The following is a 27,317-nucleotide window of genomic DNA, read 5'->3' as shown; positions in this document are numbered from 1 at the left end:
ATAACTCCAGGATTTAAAAAAAACTAACAGGCCTCAACGAACAGCTTCAGACCGAGGTGTGAGCGGATAAAGCACGACGAGGCGTCCAGTTATTCTGATCACGGACGCCTCGGCGTGCTTTATCCCGCACATATATATATATACACATATATATACACATATATATACACATATATATACATATATATGTATATATATGTGTATATATATATATATAATGTGCCCCTTTGCTTCTCTTCAGACGTCCTGCACTTCCATGAATCACGTCTGTGGCAGAAATAATCTCCATTCTCTGTATTTTAAACCCAGTTCCAAACAAAGGTCAGTGAAGTTCATTATCATTCATGTTCTGCTGAGTTAAAACCCTGGACTCGCACAAACATGGCGGATCTTCTCCCCGTCATGAGGACACGCCCCCGAGGGCACGGCCCCGCCCCTCTGAAGCACACTTCCCCCGACCTCTGACCCCTGTACAGCGTCTGTTTCTGTGGTTTTTCTGTCGATGTTTGTGATGTAAATAAAGCACAACGTGACGAAACTTCCTCTCGCTCACACTTTATCTTCTCTTTGTCTCTTAAATATTATTTACATGTTTATTTCAAATGATTTAGATTTTGTTTAAACCAATGTTCTTTATATTTATTGCTTTAATATTGATACGTTTTTCCTGATTCTCTCTTGAACGTTTGGATTTGGTGAAAAGGTGAAAGACTTTGTTCTAAAATGTGGATCAAAGACTCCGAGTCAGAAGATTCTTTATTATAAAGATGAATTCATTTGTGTTAAAGGTTTAAATCAGTTTAAAGGATTATTATGAATCACTTCAGGACGGTCCCGGAGAACTCCACCGGGGGGCGTCCTTTCACTCCGAGCCCCGACACCTGAAGAAGAAGAGCAGGTTTGAATCACATTCATTTAATGATAATTTACTGTTTATTCAGGTTAAAGAGTCGGACCCTGAAGGTGGCGCCGGCGAGCGGCTGAGCACTGAGCTCTGATTGGCTGAGGCCGAGGGATGCAGAGGTCACGAAGAGGTCGCTGTAGTCCCGCCCCCCGAAGCAACAGGAAGTGGTTTTAGAGACAGGAAGTGACACGGTCTGCAGCAGCGCACCTGAACACACGGGAATCGAACCCACGACTTTATCATACACATGTACATACACTAAAGACGTATATATAATGTATATAATATATATAATATACTGAATATATGTAAACATATTATATATATATTATATTTCCACCGTCGGCACAAACGAAAGTCTAAATTTGAGTTAAAATAACTTTTGTGTCTAATTAAAGTAAAGGCAGTTCATGATAAAACTGTACTGTAGTATTATAGTACTGCAGTAGTATTATAGTACTGCAGTACTATAATACTACTGCAGTAGTATTATAGTACTGCAGTAGTATTGTATTAGTGAGTAGTATTATAGTACTGCAGTACTATAATACTACTGCAGTAGTATTATAGTACTGCAGTAGTATGGTAGTACTGCAGTACTATAATACTACTGCAGTACTACAATACTACTGCAGTACTATAATAGTACTGCAGTAGTATTATAGTACTGCAGTACTATAATACTACTGCAGTAGTATTATAGTACTGCAGTAGTATTATAGTACTGCAGTAGTATTGTAGTACTGCAGTATTATAATACTGCAGTACTACAATACTACTGCAGTAGTATGGTAGTACTGCAGTACTACAATACTACTGCAGTAGTATTATAGTACTGCAGTACTACCATACTACTGCAGTAGTATTGTAGTACTGCAGTATTATAATACTGCAGTACTACAATACTACTGCAGTACTATAATACTACTGCAGTACTATAATACTACTCACTAATACAATACTACTGCAGTACTATAATACTACTGCAGTACTATAATACTACTGCAGTACTATAATACTACTCACTAATACAATACTACTGCAGTACTACAATACTACTGCAGTACTACCATACTACTGCAGTAGTATTGTAGTACTGCAGTAGTATTGTAGTACTGCAGTACTTGTACCTGTCTCCGGGTGGAGCTGCAGGACTCGTCCTCCGTCGTAGCAGGAAACCCAGATGTTTCTGTACTGTAGTATTATAGTACTGCAGTAGTATTATAGTACTGCAGTAGTATTATACTACTGCAGTAGTATTGTAGTACTGCAGTAGTATTATAGTACTGCAGTAGTATTGTAGTACTGCAGTACTTGTACCTGTCTCCGGGTGGAGCTGCAGGACTCGTCCTCCGTCGTAGCAGGAAACCCAGATGTTTCCGTCTGAGTCCAGAGTCAGTCCGTCTGGGAGGCCCTCTGCTGGCTGCAGGCGGTACAGCACCCGCCGGTTCTCTGTGGGAAACAACAACAACGACAATAACAACAACAATAACAACAACAATAACTGCAGATGAAACATAAAGAGAGTCGTCTGTACCGATGTTTCCCGTGTTCACGTCATAATCAAAAACATCAACACTTTTCTCCAAACTGTCGACGTAGAAAAACGACCTCCCGTCAGACGACCAGTCCAGCCCGTTCGAGATACTCACCTGAAACACAGGTACTCTTTAGTTCTACTACTAGCTCCACCCCCTGTAGCTCCACCCCCTGTAGCTCCGCCCCCTTTAGCTCCGCCCCCTATAGCTCCGCCCAAAGGGAAAGCCCTTCTTTTTGGTCTCAGGACGACTCCAGAAGAGTCGATAAAACACTGAAACTAACGGGAGGAGCCTGCTCTGTGGGAGGAGCCTGCCCTGTAGGAGGAGCCTGCTCTGTGGGAGGAGCCTGCCCTGTGGGAGGAGCCTGCTCTGTGGGAGGAGCCTGCCCTGTAGGAGGAGCCTGCTCTGTGGGAGGAGCCTGCCCTGTGGGAGGAGCCTGCTCTGTGGGAGGAGCCTGCTCTGTGGGAGGAGCCTGCCCTGTGGGAGGAGCCTGCCCTGTGGGAGGAGCCTGCTCTGTAGGAGGAGCCTGCTCTGTGGGAGGAGCCTGCCCTGTGGGAGGAGCCTGCTCTGTGGGAGGAGCCTGATGGAGTAACTAAAGTAAAGACCTGGTCCAGGAGCTTCTGGAGCTTCAGCTTTGAGTCCAGAGAAAACAGAGCTCCTCGTTTCATCTGGACCTGACCCGGACTCTGCTCCAAACCCATGGTCCCTGAAAATATATATATATATTATATTACTTCACTACGTGTACAAGTACTTCACTATATGTACAAATGAAAGTACTGGAACAGTCGTCTGGTCTGGGTAGTTAGTCGTCTGGTCCAGGTAGTTAGTCGTCTGGTCTGGGTAGTTAGTCGTCTGGTCTGGGTAGTTAGTCTATAGTTAGTCGTCTGGTCTGGGTAGTTAGTCGTCTGGTCTGGGTAGTTAGTCGTCTGGTCTGGGTAGTTAGTCTATAGTTAGTCGTCTGGTCTGGGTAGTTAGTCGTCTGGTCCGGGTAGTTGGTCGTCTGGTCTGGGTAGTTAGTCGTCTGGTCTGGGTAGTTAGTCGTCTGGTCCGGGTAGTTAGTCGTCTGGTCCGGGTAGTTAGTCGTCTGGTCCGGGTAGTTAGTCGTCTGGTCCGGGTAGTTAGTCGTCTGGTCTGGGTAGTTAGTCGTCTGGTCCGGGTAGTTAGTCGTCTGGTCTGGGTAGTTAGTCGTCTGGTCTGGGTAGTTAGTCGTCTGGTCTGGGTAGTTAGTCGTCTGGTCCGGGAAGTTAGTCGTCTGGTCCGGGTAGTTAGTCGTCTGGTCCGGGTAGTTAGTCGTCTGGTCTGGGTAGTTAGTCGTCTGGTCCGGGTAGTTAGTCGTCTGGTCCGGGTAGTTAGTCGTCTGGTCCGGGTAGTTAGTCGTCTGGTCTGGGTAGTTAGTCGTCTGGTCCGGGTAGTTGGTCTATAGTTAGTCGTCTGGTCCGGGTAGTTAGTCGTCTGGTCTGGGTAGTTAGTCGTCTGGTCCGGGTAGTTAGTCGTCTGGTCCGGGTAGTTAGTCGTCTGGTCTGGGTAGTTAGTCGTCTGGTCTGGGTAGTTAGTCGTCTGGTCCGGGTAGTTAGTCGTCTGGTCCGGGTAGTTAGTCGTCTGGTCTGGGTATTTAGTCGTCTGGTCTGGGTAGTTAGTCGTCTGGTCCGGGTAGTTGGTCGTCTGGTCCGGGTAGTTAGTCGTCTGGTCCGGGTAGTTAGTCGTCTGGTCCGGGTAGTTGGTCGTCTGGTCTGGGTAGTTAGTCGTCTGGTCCGGGTAGTTAGTCGTCTGGTCTGGGTAGTTAGTCGTCTGGTCCGGGTAGTTAGTCGTCTGGTCCGGGTAGTTAGTCGTCTGGTCCGGGTAGTTAGTCGTCTGGTCCAGGTAGTTAGTCGTCTGGTCTGGGTAGTTAGTCGTCTGGCCTGGGTAGTTAGTCGTCTGGCCTGGGTAGTTAGTCGTCTGGTCTGGGTAGTTAGTCGTCTGGTCCGGGTAGTTAGTCGTCTGGTCCGGGTAGTTAGTCGTCTGGTCCAGGTAGTTAGTCGTCTGGTCCGGGTAGTTAGTCGTCTGGTCTGGGTAGTTAGTCGTCTGGTCTGGGTAGTTAGTCGTCTGGCCTGGGTAGTTAGTCGTCTGGTCTGGGTAGTTAGTCGTCTGGTCCGGGTAGTTAGTCGTCTGGTCCGGGTAGTTAGTCGTCTGGTCCAGGTAGTTAGTCGTCTGGTCCGGGTAGTTAGTCGTCTGGTCTGGGTAGTTAGTCGTCTGGTCCGGGTAGTTAGTCGTCTGGTCTGGGTAGTTAGTCGTCTGGTCCGAGTAGTTAGTCGTCTGGTCTGGGTAGTTAGTCGTCTGGTCCAGGTAGTTAGTCGTCTGGTCTGGGTAGTTAGTCGTCTGGTCCGGGTAGTTAGTCGTCTGGTCTGGGTAGTTAGTCGTCTGGTCCGGGTAGTTAGTCGTCTGGTCTGGGTAGTTAGTCGTCTGGTCCGGGTAGTTAGTCTATAGTTAGTCGTCTGGTCTGGGTAGTTAGTCGTCTGGTCTGGGTAGTTAGTCGTCTGGTCCGGGTAGTTAGTCGTCTGGTCCGGATAGTTAGTCTATAGTTAGTCGTCTGGTCTGGGTAGTTAGTCTATAGTTAGTCGTCTGGTCTGGGTAGTTAGTCTATAGTTAGTCGTCTGGTCTGGGTAGTTAGTCGTCTGGTCTGGGTAGTTAGTCGTCTGGTCTGGGTAGTTAGTCGTCTGGTCTGGGTAGTTAGTCGTCTGGTCCGGGTAGTTAGTCTATAGTTAGTCGTCTGGTCTGGGTAGTTAGTCGTCTGGTCCGGGTAGTTAGTCGTCTGGTCTGGGTAGTTAGTCGTCTGGTCCGGGTAGTTAGTCGTCTGGTCCGGGTAGTTAGTCGTCTGGTCCGGGTAGTCAGTCGTCTGGCCCGGGTAGTTAGTCTGTAGTTAGTCGTCTGGTCTGGGTAGTTAGTCGTCTGGTCCGGGTAGTTAGTCGTCTGGTCTGTGTAGTTAGTCGTCTGGTCCGGGTAGTTAGTCGTCTGGTCTGGGTAGTTAGTCGTCTGGTCCGGGTAGTTAGTCGTCTGGTCCGGGTAGTTAGTCGTCTGGTCTGGGTAGTTAGTCGTCTGGTCCGGGTAGTTAGTCGTCTGGTCCGGGTAGTTAGTCGTCTGGTCTGGGTAGTTAGTCTGTAGTTAGTCGTCTGGTCCGGGTAGTTAGTCGTCTGGTCCGGGTAGTTAGTCGTCTGGTCTGGGTAGTTAGTCGTCTGGTCTGTGTAGTTAGTCGTCTGGTCTGGGTAGTTAGTCGTCTGGTCTGTGTAGTTAGTCGTCTGGTCCGGGTAGTTAGTCGTCTGGTCTGGGTAGTTAGTCGTCTGGTCCGGGTAGTTAGTCGTCTGGTCTGGGTAGTTAGTCGTCTGGTCCGGGTAGTTAGTCGTCTGGTCTGGGTAGTTAGTCGTCTGGTCCGGGTAGTTAGTCGTCTGGTCTGGGTAGTTAGTCTATAGTTAGTCGTCTGGTCCGGGTAGTTAGTCGTCTGGTCTGGGTAGTTAGTCGTCTGGTCCGGGTAGTTAGTCGTCTGGTCCGGGTAGTTAGTCGTCTGGTCCGGGTAGTTAGTCGTCTGGTCTGTGTAGTTAGTCGTCTGGGTAGTTAGTCGTCTGGTCTGGGTAGTTAGTCTGTAGTTAGTCGTCTGGTCTGGGTAGTTAGTCGTCTGGTCCGGGTAGTTAGTCGTCTGGTCCGGGTAGTTAGTCGTCTGGTCTGGGTAGTTAGTCGTCTGGTCCGGGTAGTTAGTCGTCTGGTCTGGGTAGTTAGTCGTCTGGTCAGGGTAGTTAGTCGTCTGGTCTGTGTAGTTAGTCGTCTGGTCTGGGTAGTTAGTCGTCTGGTCTGTGTAGTTAGTCGTCTGGTCCGGGTAGTTAGTCGTCTGGTCTGGGTAGTTAGTCGTCTGGTCTGTGTAGTTAGTCTGTAGTTAGTCGTCTGGTCTGTGTAGTTAGTCGTCTGGTCTGTGTAGTTAGTCTGTAGTTAGTCGTCTGGTCTGTGTAGTTAGTCTATAGTTAGTCGTCTGGTCTGTGTAGTTAGTCGTCTGGTCTGTGTAGTTAGTCTGTAGTTAGTCGTCTGGTCTGTGTAGTTAGTCTATAGTTAGTCGTCTGGTCTGTGTAGTTAGTCGTCTGGTCTGGGCAGTTAGTCGTCTGGTCTGGGTAGTTAGTCGTCTGGTCTGTGTAGTTAGTCGTCTGGTCTGTGTAGTTAGTCGTCTGGTCTGTGTAGTTAGTCGTCTGGTCTGTGTAGTTAGTCGTCTGGTCTGGGTAGTTAGTCGTCTGGTCTGGGTAGTTAGTCGTCTGGTCTGTGTAGATAGTCGTCTGGTCTGGGTATTTAGTCGTCTGGTCTGTGTAGTTAGTCGTCTGGTCTGGGTAGTTAGTCGTCTGGTCCGGGTAGTTAGTCTATAGTTAGTCGTCTGGTCTGGGTAGTTAGTCGTCTGGTCTGGGTAGTTAGTCGTCTGGTCTGGGTAGTTAGTCGTCTGGTCTGGGTAGTTAGTCGTCTGGTCTGTGTAGTTAGTCGTCTGGTCTGGGTAGTTAGTCGTCTGGTCTGGGTAGTTAGTCGTCTGGTCTGGGTAGTTAGTCGTCTGGTCCGGGTAGTTAGTCTATAGTTAGTCGTCTGGTCCGGGTAGTTAGTCTATAGTTAGTCGTCTGGTCTGGGTAGTTAGTCGTCTGGTCTGGGTAGTTAGTCGTCTGGTCTGGGTAGTTAGTCGTCTGGTCTGGGTAGTTAGTCGTCTGGTCCGGGTAGTTAGTCTATAGTTAGTCGTCTGGTCTGGGTAGTTAGTCTATAGTTAGTCGTCTGGTCTGGGTAGTTAGTCGTCTGGTCTGGGTAGTTAGTCGTCTGGTCCGGGTAGTTAGTCTATAGTTAGTCGTCTGGTCTGGGTAGTTAGTCGTCTGGTCCGGGTAGTTAGTCTGTAGTTAGTCGTCTGGTCTGGGTAGTTAGTCGTCTGGTCCGGGTAGTTAGTCGTCTGGTCTGTGTAGTTAGTCGTCTGGTCCGGGTAGTTAGTCGTCTGGTCCGGGTAGTTAGTCGTCTGGTCTGGGTAGTTAGTCGTCTGGTCCGGGTAGTTAGTCGTCTGGTCCGGGTAGTTAGTCGTCTGGTCCGGGTAGTTAGTCGTCTGGCCCGGGTAGTTAGTCGTCTGGTCCGGGTAGTTAGTCTGTAGTTAGTCGTCTGGTCTGGGTAGTTAGTCGTCTGGTCCGGGTAGTTAGTCGTCTGGTCTGTGTAGTTAGTCGTCTGGTCCGGGTAGTTAGTCGTCTGGTCCGGGTAGTTAGTCGTCTGGTCCGGGTAGTTAGTCGTCTGGTCCGGGTAGTTAGTCGTCTGGTCTGTGTAGTTAGTCGTCTGGTCTGGGTAGTTAGTCGTCTGGTCCGGGTAGTTAGTCGTCTGGTCTGGGTAGTTAGTCTGTAGTTAGTCGTCTGGTCTGGGTAGTTAGTCGTCTGGTCCGGGTAGTTAGTCGTCTGGTCTGGGTAGTTAGTCGTCTGGTCAGGGTAGTTAGTCGTCTGGTCTGTGTAGTTAGTCGTCTGGTCTGGGTAGTTAGTCGTCTGGTCTGTGTAGTTAGTCGTCTGGTCTGTGTAGTTAGTCGTCTGGTCTGTGTAGTTAGTCGTCTGGTCTGGGTAGTTAGTCGTCTGGTCTGGGTAGTTAGTCGTCTGGTACGGGTAGTTAGTCGTCTGGTCTGGGTAGTTAGTCGTCTGGTCTGGGTAGTTAGTCGTCTGGTCTGTGTAGTTAGTCGTCTGGTCCGGGTAGTTAGTCGTCTGGTCTGGGTAGTTAGTCGTCTGGTCTGTGTAGTTAGTCGTCTGGTCCGGGTAGTTAGTCTATAGTTAGTCGTCTGGTCTGGGTAGTTAGTCGTCTGGTCTGGGTAGTTAGTCGTCTGGTCAGGGTAGTTAGTCGTCTGGTCTGTGTAGTTAGTCGTCTGGTCTGGGTAGTTAGTCGTCTGGTCTGTGTAGTTAGTCGTCTGGTCTGTGTAGTTAGTCGTCTGGTCTGTGTAGTTAGTCGTCTGGTCTGGGTAGTTAGTCGTCTGGTACGGGTAGTTAGTCGTCTGGTCTGTGTAGTTAGTCGTCTGGTCTGTGTAGTTAGTCGTCTGGTCTGGGTAGTTAGTCGTCTGGTCTGGGTAGTTAGTCGTCTGGTCCGGGTAGTTAGTCGTCTGGTCTGGGTAGTTAGTCGTCTGGTCTGTGTAGTTAGTCGTCTGGTCTGTGTAGTTAGTCGTCTGGTCTGTGTAGTTAGTCGTCTGGTCCGGGTAGTTAGTCTATAGTTAGTCGTCTGGTCTGGGTAGTTAGTCGTCTGGTCCGGGTAGTAAGTCTATAGTTAGTCGTCTGGTCTGGGTAGTTAGTCGTCTGGTCTGTGTAGTTAGTCGTCTGGTCTGTGTAGTTAGTCGTCTGGTCCGGGTAGTTAGTCTATAGTTAGTCGTCTGGTCTGGGTAGTTAGTCGTCTGGTCCGGGTAGTTAGTCGTCTGGTCTGGGTAGTTAGTCGTCTGGTCTGGGTAGTTAGTCGTCTGGTCTGGGTAGTTAGTCGTCTGGTCCGGGTAGTTAGTCGTCTGGTCTGGGTAGTTAGTCTGTAGTTAGTCGTCTGGTCTGGGTAGTTAGTCGTCTGGTCTGGGTAGTTAGTCGTCTGGTCCGGGTAGTTAGTCGTCTGGTCTGGGTAGTTAGTCGTCTGGTCTGGGTAGTTAGTCGTCTGGTCTGGGTAGTTAGTCGTCTGGTCCGGGTAGTTAGTCGTCTGGTCTGGGTAGTTAGTCTGTAGTTAGTCGTCTGGTCTGGGTAGTTAGTCGTCTGGTCCGGGTAGTTAGTCTATAGTTAGTCGTCTGGTCTGGGTAGTTAGTCGTCTGGTCCGGGTAGTTAGTCGTCTGGTCTGGGTAGTTGGTCGTCTGGTCCGGGTAGTTAGTCGTCTGGTCTGGGTAGTTAGTCGTCTGGTCTGGGTAGTTAGTCGTCTGGTCCGGGTAGTTAGTCGTCTGGTCTGGGTAGTTAGTCGTCTGGTCCGGGTAGTTAGTCTATAGTTAGTCGTCTGGTCTGGGTAGTTAGTCGTCTGGTCCGGGTAGTTAGTCGTCTGGTCCGGGTAGTTAGTCGTCTGGTCTGGGTAGTTAGTCGTCTGGTCCGGGTAGTTAGTCGTCTGGTCTGGGTAGTTAGTCGTCTGGTCTGGGTAGTTAGTCTGTAGTTAGTCGTCTGTTCCGGGTAGTTAGTCGTCTGGTCTGGGTAGTTAGTCGTCTGGTCCGGGTAGTTAGTCGTCTGGTCTGGGTAGTTAGTCGTCTGGTCTGGGTAGTTAGTCTGTAGTTAGTCGTCTGGTCCGGGTAGTTAGTCGTCTGGTCTGGGTAGTTAGTCGTCTGGCCTGGGTAGTTAGTCGTCTGGTCTGGGTAGTTAGTCTATAGTTAGTCGTCTGGTCTGGGTAGTTAGTCGTCTGGTCCGGGTAGTTAGTCGTCTGGTCTGGGTAGTTAGTCGTCTGGCCTGGGTAGTTAGTCGTCTGGTCTGGGTAGTTAGTCGTCTGGGTAGTTAGTCGTCTGGTCTGGGTAGTTAGTCTATAGTTAGTCGCCTGGTCCGGGTAGTTAGTCGTCTGGTCTGGGTAGTTAGTCGTCTGGTCCGGGTAGTTAGTCGTCTGGTCCGGGTAGTTAGTCGTCTGGTCTGGGTAGTTAGTCGTCTGGTCTGGGTAGTTAGTCGTCTGGTCCGGGTAGTTAGTCGTCTGGTCCGGGTAGTTAGTCGTCTGGTCCGGGTAGTTAGTCGTCTGGTCTGGGTAGTTAGTCTATAGTTAGTCGTCTGGTCCGGGTAGTTAGTCTATAGTTAGTCGTCTGGTCCGGGTAGTTAGTCGTCTGGTCCGGGTAGTTAGTCGTCTGGTCTGGGTAGTTAGTCGTCTGGTCTGGGTAGTTAGTCTATAGTTAGTCGTCTGGTCCGGGTAGTTAGTCGTCTGGTCTGGGTAGTTAGTCGTCTGGTCTGGGTAGTTAGTCGTCTAGTCTGGGTAGTTAGTCTATAGTTAGTCGTCTGGTCCGGGTAGTTAGTCGTCTGGTCCGGGTAGTTAGTCGTCTGGTCCGGGTAGTTAGTCGTCTGGTCTGGGTAGTTAGTCGTCTGGTCCGGGTAGTTAGTCGTCTGGTCTGGGTAGTTAGTCGTCTGGTCCGGGTAGTTAGTCGTCTGGTCTGGGTAGTTAGTCGTCTGGTCTGGGTAGTTAGTCGTCTGGTCCGGGTAGTTAGTCGTCTGGTCTGGGTAGTTAGTCGTCTGGTCTGGGTAGTTAGTCGTCTGGTCTGGGTAGTTAGTCGTCTGGTCCGGGTAGTTAGTCGTCTGGTCTGGGTAGTTAGTCGTCTGGTCTGGGTAGTTAGTCGTCTGGTCTGGGTAGTTAGTCGTCTGGTCTGGGTAGTTAGTCGTCTGGTCCGGGTAGTTAGTCGTCTGGTCTGGGTAGTTAGTCGTCTGGTCCGGGTAGTTAGTCGTCTGGTCTGGGTAGTTAGTCGTCTGGTCTGGGTAGTTAGTCGTCTGGTCCGGGTAGTTAGTCGTCTGGTCTGGGTAGTTAGTCGTCTGGTCTGGGTAGTTAGTCGTCTGGTCCGGGTAGTTAGTCTATAGTTAGTCGTCTGGTCCGGGTAGTTAGTCGTCTGGTCCGGGTAGTTAGTCGTCTGGTCTGGGTAGTTAGTCGTCTGGTCTGGGTAGTTAGTCGTCTGGTCCGGGTAGTTAGTCGTCTGGTCTGGGTAGTTAGTCGTCTGGTCTGGGTAGTTAGTCGTCTGGTCTGGGTAGTTAGTCGTCTGGTCCGGGTAGTTGGTCGTCTGGTCCGGGTAGTTAGTCTATAGTTAGTCGTCTGGTCCGGGTAGTTAGTCGTCTGGTCCGGGTAGTTAGTCGTCTGGTCTGGGTAGTTAGTCTATAGTTAGTCGTCTGGTCCGGGTAGTTAGTCGTCTGGTCCGGGTAGTTAGTCGTCTGGTCCGGGTAGTTAGTCGTCTGGTCCGGGTAGTTAGTCGTCTGGTCTGGGTAGTTAGTCGTCTGGTCCGGGTAGTTAGTCGTCTGGTCTGGGTAGTTAGTCGTCTGGTCCGGGTAGTTAGTCGTCTGGTCTGGGTAGTTAGTCATCTGGTCCGGGTAGTTAGTCGTCTGGTCTGGGTAGTTAGTCGTCTGGTCCGGGTAGTTAGTCGTCTGGTCTGGGTAGTTAGTCGTCTGGTCCGGGTAGTTAGTCGTCTGGTCCGGGTAGTTAGTCGTCTGGTCTGGGTAGTTAGTCGTCTGGTCCGGGTAGTTAGTCGTCTGGTCTGGGTAGTTAGTCGTCTGGTCCGGGTAGTTAGTCGTCTGGTCCGGGTAGTTAGTCATCTGGTCCGGGTAGTTAGTCGTCTGGTCCGGGTAGTTAGTCGTCTGGTCCGGGTAGTTAGTCGTCTGGTCCGGGTAGTTAGTCGTCTGGTCTGGGTAGTTAGTCTATAGTTAGTCGTCTGGTCCGGGTAGTTAGTCGTCTGGTCCGGGTAGTTAGTCGTCTGGTCCGGGTAGTTAGTCGTCTGGTCTGGGTAGTTAGTACCTGCGAACAGTCGTCCGGTCGGATCCACTTTCCCGTCGTTCAGGCGGTTCTGGGGTTTGTCGTCGTCCACGGTAACCAGTGACGTCACTGCCCCCGTCGACCAATCAACGGAGGAGAAGCTGCGGCCGACGCCCGCCACGTACCCGCCCCCTCGCGCCGCCACCGCGAACCCCACGGGGGCGCCTTCGAGAGAGAGACGTTTAGCACAGGGCCTGTCTCTGAGGGGAGGGGCCTGACTCTGAGGGGGGGGGCCTGTCTCTGAGGGGGGGGCCTGTCTCTGAGGGGCGGGGCCTGTCTCTGAGGGGCAGGGCCTGTCTCTGAGGGGCGGGGCCTGTCTCTGAGGGGCGGGGCCTGTCTCTGAGGGGCGGGGCCTGTCTCTGAGGGGCCTGTCTCTGAGGGGCGGGGCCTGTCTCTGAGGGGCGGGGCCTGTCTCTGAGGGGCGGGGCCTGTCTCTGAGGGGCGGGGCCTGTCTCTAAGGGGCGGGGCCTGTGTCTGAGGGCGGGGCCTGTCTCTAAGGGGCGGGGCCTGTCTCTGAGGGCGGGGCCTGTCTCTGAGGGCGGGGCCTGTCTCTGAGGGGCGGGGCCTGTCTCTGAGGGGCGGGGCCTCACCTGTGTCGAGCGAGGCGATCTGATTGGAGGCGGAGCTCCAGCGATGGATCTTTTTCCCCATTATGTCCACGAATAGAAGCGTCTGCTCTGACTCCTCCCACAGCGGCCCTTCACCAATCAGAGCGCGCACGTCCGGCAGAGGCTCCACCCTCACAGACGACATCATCAGCTCCTGGACGACTGAGAGCCGCACAGTGTTAGTCACAGAGGCGGAACTCGGAGTGTTCTGTCTCCGGCTTTACCCAAATCTGAAGGTTTACAGCTGACATTTGAAAGCTAAGACCTACAGAACTGATCTGAGCTTTTGTTTTTCCAGTGCTTTTTTGTTCTGTCTCTTTTGTTGCATTTTCTTCCTTGTTTTCGTCTCATTTTGACACTTTTAGATTTGAGTAAAGCTGAGCTGGAGGAAAGTGGTTCAGGCGGGGGTTAAGAGGTTAAAACACACATACATCAGATCAAGCCAAACCTCTGTCCTGCAGCTTTGATCCGGTCCCACTGGAGGATTTTAAACTTCCTGCACTTTGTTTCAGCTACAAATAAAACATGGACGAGTTTCAAAGACAAAAGATCAGAAGAAACTCCGGAACCTCCGCTTCCTTCCAGACTTTCACTCCCGTCTCTGTGGTCACGTGCTCTGGACTTTGCTCTGGACTAAACCACGTGACTCGCTCACTAAACCACGTGACTCGCTCACAAACACGCCCGCGCAGTGGCTGAATTCTGCGCTCTGCTGGAGAGGGGAGGAACTGCAGCTTTAGGCTTATTTCCTCTTTAACCTCTTAACCCCCGCCTGAACCGAGCACATTTTCTCCAGTTCAGCTTTACCCAAATCAGTAAGTGTTTTCATAAAGACAAAAACAAAAACAATCCTTTGAACTCTTTTGGAAAATGTAACTAGACCCTTAACCCTAAACTTAACCAAACCCTAACTAACCCTAAACAAACCCTAACTATAATCAGCAGCAGCGCCCCCTCCAGCAGCAGCGCCCCCTCCAGCAGATGGCGCCCCCTCCAGCAGATGGCGCCCCCTCCAGCAGATGGCGCCCCCTCCAGCAGATGGCGCCCAAGGCCTGGGAGCTTCTGCCTGGACAGTTTGAACTCTGTGTCAGTATTTATTTCACTCTTTCACTGCAGAAAGTCCTGGAAACACGTTTGCCTTTGATTTAAAGAGTCCAGAGGGCGAGACACAAACAAACCTCTCAGAACTCCAGGTCAGTGAAAAGTCCTCCGTCCAGTCGAGGGTTCAGCTTCTCTAACCTTCATCTTCATGGACACAAACAACAAACAAATCAAGGACTTTTTCAAGATGACAATAATAACAATAATAACAATAATAATATATAAATAATAGTTTTCTAAGTGAACACTGTGTCGTTTTACAATAATAAATAAATACAATTTATTATTTCAGACTCGTAGAAACGGTTCAGCTGATCCTAAATGATCAAACGTGTTTTAACCAGGCCTTTGATGTGCAGAACTTTAGCTCCTCCCACTGGCATGTCTGACCACTTTTATCACTGTCAAATTTACAGCCCAAGACTGACCACAGCCCCCTGTGAGTTGTCTGGTCCCCTGTTTCTTTTTTTATTTATTGAGTTTTATTCTAGTTTTTAATGTGTTTTTAAACTGTTTTATTCATATTTATTGTTTTACACCCATATATCAGTAGAGCTCATTTGTTGTTTTGGTTGTATTGATTTTGTTCCGTGTGCAGCTGTTTGGAAACGTTCTGTTGTTTAAATGTGCTGTAGAAATAAAGTGGAGTGTGGTCCTCACAGGGAGGCCACAGCTCCATGAGGACCACAGCTCCACAAGGACCACAGCTCCATGAGGACCACAGCTCCATGAGGACCACAGCTCCATGAGGACCACAGCTCCATGAGGACCACAGCTCCATGAGGACCACAGCTCCATGAGGACCACAGCTTTGTCTCTGACATTTTAATCTGACGGCAGCAGGAAAACCACACTCTCACACGCTTCCTGTTGCTCCATTAAAGGTTGGTCCATCTCCTCCGTCCGGACGACTGTCTGTCCTTATTTGGCCGGTGTTTCTCCTCCGTCCGGACGACTGTCTGTCCTTATTTGGCCAGTGTTTCTCCTCCGTCAGGACGACTGTCTGTGTTTCGCTCATGTTTGTTTTTGGCTCAGACTTTGGACAGAACAAAATGGCCGAGTTCGTCGGCGGCGTCTTCGTCCTTTTCCTCGGACTCTTCCTCCTCCCAGCATGCACCTGGGGCTCAGGTGAGGCGCTGAGGGTCTGGGTTAGACCCGGGTTAGACCCGGGTTAGTCCTGGTTAGTCCTGGTTAGTCCTGGTTTAGTCCTGGTTAGTCCTGGTTAGTCCTGGTTAGTCCTGGTTTAGTCGTTGGGGCCAGTTTTTACGTGAGTTATTTTGAACGATTTTTCAGTTTCAAAGTCCAAACATTGATTTTTCTGTTTCTCTGTTTAACCCTGACTTTAACTACAAATACTACTACTGCTACTACTACTACTACTGCTACTACTGCTACTACTACTACTACAGATATTACTAGTTACTGCATACAGGCCTGTATTGATCCTGTCCTTTGTTTCTGATACTTTCATAATATTATTAATATTATTATTGTTTAATAAAAGAAACTTATTCACGGCTGAAGCTCAGACACTCGCTCTTGTTTCATGGCTCTGGTCTGGTTTCAGTCGTACTGGACCCGGCTCTCGCTCTCTCGGTCCTGGGCTCAGACCGGGTCCTGGTCCTGGTCCTGGTCTTGTTTCATGGTGTCTGGTCTGGTTTCAGTCGTCCTGGACCCGGCTCAGACCTCAGTCTTCCTGGACCCGGCTCTCGCTCTCTCGGTCCTGGGCTCAGACCGGGTCCTGGTCCTGGTCCTGGTCTTGTTTCATGGTGTCTGGTCTGGTTTCAGTCGTCCTGGACCCGGCTCAGACCTCAGTCTTCCTGGACCCGGCTCTCGCTCTCTCGGTCCTGGGCTCAGACCGGGTCCTGGTCCGGACTCGAAGGGCCAACTCGTTCATGGAGGAGCTGAGGACGGGGAACCTGGAGCGCGAGTGTGTGGAGGAGAAGTGTTCGTACGAAGAGGCTCGAGAGATCTTCCCCCAGAGGCAACAGCTGGTCAGTAACTATACTCTGTACTCGAGTAACAGCTGGTCAGTAACTATACTCTGTACTCTATACTCCTGTACTCTATAGTCCTGTACTCGAATACTCCTGTACTCGAGTAACAGCTGGTAACTATACTCTGTACTCGAGTAACAGCTGGTAACTATACTCTGTACTCGAGTAACAGCTGGTAACTATACTCTGTACTCGAGTAACAGCTGGTAACTATACTCTGTACTCGAGTAACAGCTGGTAACTATACTCTATACTCGAGTAACAGCTGGTAACTATACTCTGTACTCCTGTACTCGAGTAACAGCTGGTCACTATACTCCTGTACTCGAGTAACAGCTGGTAACTATACTCTATACTCTGTACTCGAGTAACAGCTGGTAACTATACGCTGTACTCGAGTAACAGCTGGTAACTATACTCTGTACTCCTGTACTCGAGTAACAGCTGGTCACTATACTCCTGTACTCGAGTAACAGCTGGTAACTATACTCTATACTCTGTACTCGAGTAACAGCTGGTAACTATACGCTGTACTCGAGTAACAGCTGGTAACTATACTCTGTACTCCTGTACTCGAGTAACAGCTGGTCACTATACTCCTGTACTCGAGTAACAGCTGGTAACTATACTCTGTACTCGAGTAACAGCTGGTAACTATACTCTATACTCCTGTACTCGAGTAACAGCTGGTAACTATACTCTGTACTCGAGTAACAGCTGGTAACTATACTCTGTACTCCTGTACTCGAGTAACAACTGGTAACTATACTCTATACTCGAGTAACAGCTGGTAACTATACTCTGTACTCGAGTAACAGCTGGTAACTATACTCCTGTACTCGAGTAACAGCTGGTAACTATACTCTGTACTCGAGTAACAGCTGGTAACTATACTCTGTACTCGAGTAACAGCTGGTAACTATACTCTGTACTCCTGTACTCGAGTAACAGCTGGTAACTATACTCCTGTACTCGAGTAACAGCTGGTAACTATACTCTATACTCGAGTAACAGCTGGTAACTATACTCTGTACTCGAGTAACAGCTGGTAACTATACTCTGTACTCGAGTAACAGCTGGTAACTATACTCTGTACTCGAGTAACAGCTGGTAACTATACTCCTGTACTCGAGTAACAACTGGTAACTATACTCTGTACTCCTGTACTCGAGTAACAGCTGGTAACTATACTCTGTACTCGAGTAACAGCTGGTAACTATACTCTGTACTCCTGTACTCGAGTAACAGCTGGTAACTATACTCTATACTCGAGTAACAGCTGGTAACTATACTCTGTACTCCTGTACTCGAGTAACAGCTGGTCACTATACTCTATACTCCTGTACTCGAGTAACAGCCGGTAACTATACTCTGTACTCGAGTAACAACTGGTAACTATACTCTGTACTCGAGTAACAGCTGGTAACTATACTCTGTACTCCTGTACTCGAGTAACAGCTGGTAACTATACTCCTGTACTCGAGTAACAACTGGTAACTATACTCTGTACTCGAGTAACAGCTGGTAACTATACTCTGTACTCCTGTACTCGAGTAACAGCTGGTAACTATACTCTATACTCCTGTACTCGAGTAACAGCTGGTAACTATACTCTGTACTCCTGTACTCGAGTAACAACTGGTAACTATACTCTATACTCGAGTAACAGCTGGTAACTATACTCTGTACTCCTGTACTCGAGTAACAGCTGGTAACTATACTCTACACTCCTGTACTCGAGTAACAGCTGGTAACTATACTCTATACTCGAGTAACAGCTGGTAACTATACTCTATACTCGAGTAACAGCTGGTAACTATACTCTGTACTCGAGTAACAGCTGGTAACTATACTCTGTACTCCTGTACTCGAGTAACAGCTGGTCACTATACTCCTGTACTCGAGTAACAGCTGGTAACTATACTCTGTACTCCTGTACTCGAGTAACAGCTGGTAACTATACTCTGTACTCGAGTAACAGCTGGTAACTATACTCTGTACTCCTGTACTCGAGTAACAGCTGGTAACTATACTCTGTACTCGAGTAACAGCTGGTAACTATACTCTGTACTCGAGTAACAGCTGGTAACTATACTCTGTACTCCTGTACTCGAGTAACAGCTGGTAACTATACTCTGTACTCCTGTACTCGAGTAACAGCTGGTAACTATACTCTGTACTCCTGTACTCGAGTAACAGCTTGGTAACTATACTCTGTACTCGAGTAACAGCTGGTAACTATACTCTGTACTCCTGTACTCGAGTAACAGCTGGTAACTATACTCTGTACTCGAGTAACAGCTGGTAACTATACTCTGTACTCGAGTAACAGCTGGTAACTATACTCTATACTCCTGTACTCGAGTAACAGCTGGTAACTATACTCTGTACTCCTGTACTCGAGTAACAACTGGTAACTATACTCTATACTCGAGTAACAGCTGGTAACTATACTCTGTACTCCTGTACTCGAGTAACAGCTGGTAACTATACTCTATACTCGAGTAACAGCTGGTAACTATACTCTGTACTCGAGTATCAGCTGGTAACTATACTCTATACTCCTGTACTCGAGTAACAGCTGGTCACTATACTCCTGTACTCGAGTAACAGCTGGTAACTATACTCCTGTACTCGAGTAACAGCTGGTAACTATACTCTATACTCTGTACTCGAGTAACAACTGGTAACTATACTCTATACTCGAGTAACAGCTGGTAACTATACTCTATACTCCTGTACTCGAGTAACAGCTGGTAACTATACTCCTGTACTCGAGTAACAGCTGGTAGCTATACTCTATACTCTGTACTCGAGTAACAGCTGGTAACTATACTCCTGTACTCGAGTAACAGCTGGTAACTATACTCCATACTCTGTACTCGAGTAACAACTGGTAACTATACTCTATACTCGAGTAACAGCTGGTAACTATACTCTGTACTCCTGTACTCGAGTAACAGCCGGTAACTATACTCTATACTCTGTACTCGAGTAACAGCTGGTAACTATACTCTGTACTCCTGTACTCGAGTAACAGCCGGTAACTATACTCTATACTCTGTACTCGAGTAACAGCTGGTAACTATACTCTATACTCTGTACTCGAGTAACAACTGGTAACTATACTCTATACTCGAGTAACAGCTGGTAACTATACTCTGTACTCCTGTACTCGAGTAACAGCTGGTAACTATACTCTATACTCTGTACTCGAGTAACAGCTGGTAACTATACTCTGTACTCGAGTAACAGCTGGTAACTATACTCTGTACTCCTGTACTCGAGTAACAACTGGTAACTATACTCTGTACTCGAGTAACAGCTGGTCACTATACTCTATACTCCTGTACTCGAGTAACAGCTGGTAACTATACTCTGTACTCGAGTAACAGCTGGTAACTATACTCTGTACTCGAGTAACAGCTGGTCACTATACTCTATACTCCTGTACTCGAGTAACAGCTGGTAACTATACTCTGTACTCGAGTAACAGCTGGTAACTATACTCCTGTACTCGAGTAACAGCTGGTAACTATACTCTGTACTCGAGTAACAGCTGGTAACTATACTCTGTACTCCTGTACTCGAGTAACAACTGGTAACTATACTCTGTACTCGAGTAACAGCTGGTAACTATACTCTGTACTCGAGTAACAGCTGGTAACTATACTCTGTACTCCTGTACTCGAGTAACAGCCGGTAACTATACTCTGTACTCGAGTAACAGCTGGTAACTATACTCTGTACTCGAGTAACAGCTGGTAACTATACTCTGTACTCGAGTAACAGCTGGTAACTATACTCTGTACTCGAGTAACAGCCGGTAACTATACTCTGTACTCGAGTAACAGCTGGTAACTATACTCTGTACTCGAGTAACAACTGGTAACTATACTCCTGTACTCGAGTAACAGCTGGTAACTATACTCTGTACTCCTGTACTCGAGTAACAACTGGTAACTATACTCCTGTACTCGAGTAACAGCTGGTAACTATACTCTGTACTCCTGTACTCGAGTAACAGCTGGTAACTATACTCTATACTCGAGTAACAGCCGGTAACTATACTCCTGTACTCGAGTAACAGCTGGTAACTATACTCCTGTACTCGAGTAACAACTGGTAACTATACTCTGTACTCGAGTAACAGCTGGTAACTATACTCCTGTACTCGAGTAACAACTGGTAACTATACTCTGTACTCGAGTAACAGCTGGTAACTATACTCTGTACTCGAGTAACAACTGGTAACTATACTCTATACTCGAGTAACAGCTGGTAACTATACTCTGTACTCGAGTAACAGCTGGTAACTATACTCTATACTCGAGTAACAGCTGGTAACTATACTCTATACTCGAGTAACAGCTGGTAACTATACTCTATACTCGAGTAACAGCTGGTAACTATACTCTATACTCGAGTAACAGCTGGTAACTATACTCTATACTCCTGTACTCGAGTAACAACTGGTAACTATACTCTGTACTCGAGTAACAGCTGGTAACTATACTCTGTACTCGAGTAACAGCTGGTAACTATACTCTGTACTCCTGTACTCGAGTAACAGCTGGTAACTATACTCCTGTACTCGAGTAACAACTGGTAACTATACTCTGTACTCGAGTAACAGCTGGTAACTATACTCTGTACTCCTGTACTCGAGTAACAGCTGGTAACTATACTCTATACTCTGTACTCGAGTAACAGCTGGTAACTATACTCTATACTCTGTACTCGAGTAACAGCTGGTAACTATACTCTGTACTCCTGTACTCGAGTAACAACTGGTAACTATACTCTGTACTCGAGTAACAGCTGGTAACTATACTCTGTACTCGAGTAACAGCTGGTAACTATACTCCTGTACTCGAGTAACAGCTGGTAACTATACTCTGTACTCGAGTAACAGCTGGTAACTATACTCTGTACTCCTGTACTCGAGTAACAACTGGTAACTATACTCTGTACTCGAGTAACAGCTGGTAACTATACTCTGTACTCGAGTAACAGCTGGTAACTATACTCTGTACTCCTGTACTCGAGTAACAGCCGGTAACTATACTCTGTACTCGAGTAACAGCTGGTAACTATACTCTGTACTCGAGTAACAGCTGGTAACTATACTCTGTACTCGAGTAACAGCTGGTAACTATACTCTGTACTCGAGTAACAGCCGGTAACTATACTCTGTACTCGAGTAACAGCTGGTAACTATACTCTGTACTCGAGTAACAACTGGTAACTATACTCCTGTACTCGAGTAACAGCTGGTAACTATACTCTGTACTCCTGTACTCGAGTAACAACTGGTAACTATACTCCTGTACTCGAGTAACAGCTGGTAACTATACTCTGTACTCCTGTACTCGAGTAACAGCTGGTAACTATACTCTATACTCGAGTAACAGCCGGTAACTATACTCCTGTACTCGAGTAACAGCTGGTAACTATACTCCTGTACTCGAGTAACAACTGGTAACTATACTCTGTACTCGAGTAACAGCTGGTAACTATACTCCTGTACTCGAGTAACAACTGGTAACTATACTCTGTACTCGAGTAACAGCTGGTAACTATACTCTGTACTCGAGTAACAACTGGTAACTATACTCTATACTCGAGTAACAGCTGGTAACTATACTCTGTACTCGAGTAACAGCTGGTAACTATACTCTATACTCGAGTAACAGCTGGTAACTATACTCTATACTCGAGTAACAGCTGGTAACTATACTCCTGTACTCGAGTAACAACTGGTAACTATACTCTGTACTCGAGTAACAGCTGGTAACTATACTCTGTACTCGAGTAACAACTGGTAACTATACTCTATACTCGAGTAACAGCTGGTAACTATACTCTATACTCGAGTAACAGCTGGTAACTATACTCCTGTACTCGAGTAACAACTGGTAACTATACTCCTGTACTCGAGTAACAGCTGGTAACTATACTCCTGTACTCGAGTAACAACTGGTAACTATACTCCTGTACTCGAGTAACAGCTGGTAACTATACTCCTGTACTCGAGTAACAACTGGTAACTATACTCCTGTACTCGAGTAACAGCTGGTAACTATACTCCTGTACTCGAGTAACAACTGGTAACTATACTCTGTACTCGAGTAACAACTGGTAACTATACTCTGTACTCCTGTACTCGAGTAACAGCTGGTAACTATACTCCTGTACTCGAGTAACAGCTGGTAACTATACTCCTGTACTCGAGTAACAGCTGGTAACTATACTCCTGTACTCGAGTAACAACTGGTAACTATACTCTGTACTCCTGTACTCGAGTAACAACTGGTAACTATACTCCTGTACTCGAGTAACAGCTGGTAACTATACTCCTGTACTCGAGTAACAGCTGGTAACTATACTCCTGTACTCGAGTAACAGCTGGTAACTATACTCTGTACTCGAGTAACAGCCGGTAACTATACTCTGTACTCGAGTAACAGCTGGTAACTATACTCTGTACTCGAGTAACAACTGGTAACTATACTCCTGTACTCGAGTAACAGCTGGTAACTATACTCTGTACTCGAGTAACAGCTGGTAACTATACTCTGTACTCCTGTACTCGAGTAACAACTGGTAACTATACTCTGTACTCGAGTAACAGCTGGTAACTATACTCTATACTCGAGTAACAGCTGGTAACTATACTCTGTACTCCTGTACTCGAGTAACAACTGGTAACTATACTCTGTACTCGAGTAACAGCTGGTAACTATACTCTATACTCGAGTAACAGCTGGTAACTATACTCTGTACTCCTGTACTCGAGTAACAACTGGTAACTATACTCTGTACTCGAGTAACAGCTGGTAACTATACTCTATACTCCTGTACTCGAGTAACAGCTGGTAACTATACTCTGTACTCGAGTAACAGCCGGTAACTATACTCTGTACTCGAGTAACAGCTGGTAACTATACTCTGTACTCGAGTAACAACTGGTAACTATACTCCTGTACTCGAGTAACAGCTGGTAACTATACTCTGTACTCGAGTAACAGCTGGTAGCTATACTCTGTACTCGAGTAACAGCTGGTAACTATACTCTGTACTCGAGTAACAGCTGGTAACTATACTCCTGTACTCGAGTAACAGCTGGTAACTATACTCTGTACTCGAGTAACAGCCGGTAACTATACTCCTGTACTCGAGTAACAGCTGGTAACTATACTCCTGTACTCGAGTAACAGCCGGTAACTATACTCCTGTACTCGAGTAACAGCTGGTAACTATACTCCTGTACTCGAGTAACAGCCGGTAACTATACTCCTGTACTCGAGTAACAGCTGGTAACTATACTCTGTACTCGAGTAACAGCTGGTAACTATACTCCTGTACTCGAGTAACAGCTGGTAACTATACTCCTGTACTCGAGTAACAGCTGGTAACTATACTCCTGTACTCGAGTAACAGCCGGTAACTATACTCCTGTACTCGAGTAACAGCTGGTAACTATACTCTATACTCCTGTACTCGAGTAACAGCTGGTAACTATACTCTGTACTCGAGTAACAGCCGGTAACTATACTCCTGTACTCGAGTAACAGCTGGTAACTATACTCTGTACTCCTGTACTCGAGTAACAGCCGGTAACTATACTCTGTACTCCTGTACTCGAGTAACAGCTGGTAACTATACTCTGTACTCCTGTACTCGAGTAACAGCCGGTAACTATACTCTGTACTCGAGTAACAGCTGGTAACTATACTCTGTACTCGAGTAACAGCTGGTAACTATACTCTGTACTCGAGTAACAGCTGGTAACTATACTCTGTACTCGAGTAACAGCTGGTAACTATACTCTGTACTCGAGTAACAGCTGGTAACTATACTCCTGTACTCGAGTAACAGCTGGTAACTATACTCTGTACTCCTGTACTCGAGTAACAGCCGGTAACTATACTCTGTACTCCTGTACTCGAGTAACAGCTGGTAACTATACTCTGTACTCCTGTACTCGAGTAACAGCCGGTAACTATACTCTGTACTCCTGTACTCGAGTAACAGCTGGTAACTATACTCTATACTCGAGTAACAGCCGGTAACTATACTCTGTACTCCTGTACTCGAGTAACAGCTGGTAACCTATACTCTGTACTCCTGTACTCGAGTAACAGCTGGTAAACTATACTCTGTACTCGAGTAACAGCTGGTAACTATACTCTGTACTCGAGTAACAGCTGGTAACTATACTCTGTACTCGAGTAACAGCTGGTAACTATACTCTGTACTCGAGTAACAGCTGGTAACTATACTCTGTACTCCTGTACTCGAGTAACAGCTGGTAACTATACTCTATACTCGAGTAACAGCCGGTAACTATACTCTGTACTCCTGTACTCGAGTAACAGCCGGTAACTATACTCTGTACTCCTGTACTCGAGTAACAGCTGGTAACTATACTCTATACTCTATACTCGAGTAACAGCCGGTAACTATACTCTGTACTCCTGTACTCGAGTAACAGCTGGTAACTATACTCTATACTCGAGTAACAGCCGGTAACTATACTCTGTACTCCTGTACTCGAGTAACAGCCGGTAACTATACTCTGTACTCCTGTACTCGAGTAACAGCTGGTAACTATACTCTATACTCGAGTAACAGCCGGTAACTATACTCTGTACTCCTGTACTCGAGTAACAGCTGGTAACTATACTCTGTACTCGAGTAACAGCTGGTAACTATACTCTATACTCGAGTAACAGCTGGTAACTATACTCTGTACTCGAGTAACAGCTGGTAACTATACTCTGTACTCGAGTAACAGCTGGTAACTATACTCTGTACTCGAGTAACAGCTGGTAACTATACTCTGTACTCGAGTAACAGCTGGTAACTATACTCCTGTACTCGAGTAACAGCTGGTAACTATACTCTATACTCTGTACTCGAGTAACAGCTGGTAACTATACTCTATACTCGAGTAACAGCCGGTAACTATACTCTGTACTCCTGTACTCGAGTAACAGCTGGTAACTATACTCTGTATTCGAGTAACAGCTGGTAGCTATACTCTGTACTCGAGTAACAGCTGGTAACTATACTCCTGTACTCGAGTAACAGCTGGTAACTATACTCTATACTCGAGTAACAGCCGGTAACTATACTCTGTACTCCTGTACTCGAGTAACAGCTGGTAACTATACTCTATACTCTATACTCGAGTAACAGCCGGTAACTATACTCTGTACTCCTGTACTCGAGTAACAGCTGGTAACTATACTCTATACTCTATACTCGAGTAACAGCCGGTAACTATACTCTGTACTCCTGTACTCGAGTAACAGCTGGTAACTATACTCTATACTCGAGTAACAGCCGGTAACTATACTCTATACTCGAGTAACAGCTGGTAACTATACTCTGTACTCGAGTAACAGCTGGTAACTATACTCTATACTCGAGTAACAGCTGGTAACTATACTCTGTACTCGAGTAACAGCTGGTAACTATACTCCTGTACTCGAGTAACAGCTGGTAACTATACTCTATACTCGAGTAACAGCCGGTAACTATACTCTGTACTCCTGTACTCGAGTAACAGCTGGTAACTATACTCTATACTCGAGTAACAGCTGGTAACTATACTCCTGTACTCGAGTAACAGCCGGTAACTATACTCTGTACTCCTGTACTTGAGTAACAGCCGGTAACTATACTCTGTACTCCTGTACTCGAGTAACAGCCGGTAACTATACTCTGTACTCCTGTACTTGAGTAACAGCCGGTAACTATACTCTGTACTCCTGTACTCGAGTAACAGCCGGTAACTATACTCTGTACTCCTGTACTCGAGTAACAGCTGGTAACTATACTCTGTACTCGAGTAACAGCTGGTAACTATACTCTATACTCGAGTAACAGCCGGTAACTATACTCTGTACTCCTGTACTCGAGTAACAGCTGGTAACTATACTCTGTACTCGAGTAACAGCTGGTAACTATACTCTGTACTCGAGTAACAGCCGGTAACTATACTCTGTACTCCTGTACTCGAGTAACAGCCGGTAACTATACTCTGTACTCCTGTACTCGAGTAACAGCCGGTAACTATACTCTGTACTCCTGTACTCGAGTAACAGCTGGTAACTATACTCTGTACTCCTGTACTCGAGTAACAGCCGGTAACTATACTCTGTACTCCTGTACTCGAGTAACAGCCGGTAACTATACTCTGTACTCCTGTACTCGAGTAACAGCCGGTAACTATACTCTGTACTCCTGTACTCGAGTAACAGCCGGTAACTATACTCTGTACTCCTGTACTCGAGTAACAGCCGGTAACTATACTCTGTACTCCTGTACTCGAGTAACAGCCGGTAACTATACTCTGTACTCCTGTACTCGAGTAACAGCCGGTAACTATACTCTGTACTCCTGTACTCGAGTAACAGCCGGTAACTATACTCTGTACTCCTGTACTCGAGTAACAGCTGGTAACTATACTCTATACTCGAGTAACAGCCGGTAACTATACTCTGTACTCCTGTACTCGAGTAACAGCTGGTAACTATACTCTGTACTCGAGTAACAGCTGGTAACTATACTCTGTACTCCTGTACTCGAGTAACAGCTGGTAACTATACTCTGTACTCGAGTAACAGCTGGTAACTATACTCTGTACTCCTGTACTCGAGTAACAGCTGGTAACTATACTCTATACTCGAGTAACAGCTGGTAACTATACTCTGTACTCGAGTAACAGCTGGTAACTATACTCCTGTACTCGAGTAACAGCTGGTAACTATACTCCTGTACTCGAGTAACAGCTGGTAACTATACTCTGTACTCGAGTAACAGCTGGTAACTATACTCTGTACTCCTGTACTCGAGTAACAGCCGGTAACTATACTCTGTACTCCTGTACTCGAGTAACAGCTGGTAACTATACTCTATACTCGAGTAACAGCCGGTAACTATACTCTGTACTCCTGTACTCGAGTAACAGCTGGTAACTATACTCTGTACTCGAGTAACAGCTGGTAACTATACTCTGTACTCCTGTACTCGAGTAACAGCTGGTAACTATACTCTGTACTCGAGTAACAGCCGGTAACTATACTCTGTACTCGAGTAACAGCTGGTAACTATACTCTGTACTCGAGTAACAGCTGGTAACTATACTCTGTACTCCTGTACTCGAGTAACAGCCGGTAACTATACTCTGTACTCGAGTAACAGCTGGTAACTATACTCCTGTACTCGAGTAACAGCTGGTAACTATACTCTGTACTCGAGTAACAGCTGGTAACTATACTCTGTACTCGAGTAACAGCTGGTCAGTAACTATACTCTGTACTCGAGTAACAGCTGGTAACTATACTCTGTACTCGAGTAACAGCTGGTAACTATACTCTGTACTCCTGTACTCGAGTACCAGGTCAGAAAGGACTCGCTGTAGACCGGGGGGGTCCAAACGTTTCCCTGGGGGGCCGCACACTGAAGCGTGCCCAGGGTGAAGGGCCACAGATCAGTCGTTAGCGCCGCTAAACCTTTGACTAGCAGAGGTTTAAATATCGCCCACACTTTTATTTCTGCTCAAACCTCCTGCAGCTCCGTCTCACAGGACAAGGTTAGTTGTTTGTTTAGAATGTGTGGAATTATTACATTTCAAATAAAAACTCTCTCTGATGATGTGTCCCGATTCAGCAAGAGGCCGAGGGCCACCAAACGTTGGTCTGAGGGCCACATTTGGCCCCCGGGC

At 47.1% G+C, this 27,317-nt stretch overlaps 2 protein-coding genes across 2 annotated transcripts in view; one reads left to right on the top strand and one right to left on the bottom strand.

The window, feature by feature from the left end:
- Positions 1–775: 775 nt before the first annotated feature.
- rgn (regucalcin) lies at positions 776–12,641 on the bottom strand. The gene is made up of 7 exons (XM_079581553.1): positions 12,465–12,641; positions 11,857–12,039; positions 3,048–3,148; positions 2,442–2,556; positions 2,225–2,356; positions 957–1,111; positions 776–881 (listed from the first exon to the last, which is right to left on the bottom strand). The coding sequence occupies exons 1-7, from the start codon at positions 12,628–12,630 to the stop codon at positions 819–821; spliced, it is 915 nt and encodes a 304-aa protein (XP_079437679.1). The 5' UTR covers positions 12,631–12,641; the 3' UTR covers positions 776–818.
- Positions 12,642–14,625: 1,984 nt separating this feature from the next.
- The window catches only part of LOC306981933 (coagulation factor VII-like), a gene marked incomplete at its 3' end in the record, with an annotated part of 32,007 nt that continues 19,315 nt past the window's right edge, over positions 14,626–27,317 (top strand). Inside the window, exons 1-2 of the mRNA XM_079581672.1 lie at positions 14,626–14,711; positions 15,399–15,577. Coding sequence (XP_079437798.1) covers positions 14,636–14,711; positions 15,399–15,577 — 255 coding nt within the window. The 5' untranslated portion in view covers positions 14,626–14,635. The remainder of the gene's footprint in view (positions 14,712–15,398; positions 15,578–27,317) is intronic.

The sequence above is a fragment of the Gobius niger genome, assembly GCF_951799975.1.
Source record: "Gobius niger genome assembly, chromosome: 23".
Classification (NCBI taxonomy): domain Eukaryota; kingdom Metazoa; phylum Chordata; class Actinopteri; order Gobiiformes; family Gobiidae; genus Gobius; species Gobius niger.
Note: the sequence above shows the minus strand (reverse complement) of the source record. Positions and strands in the feature narration are given on the sequence as shown.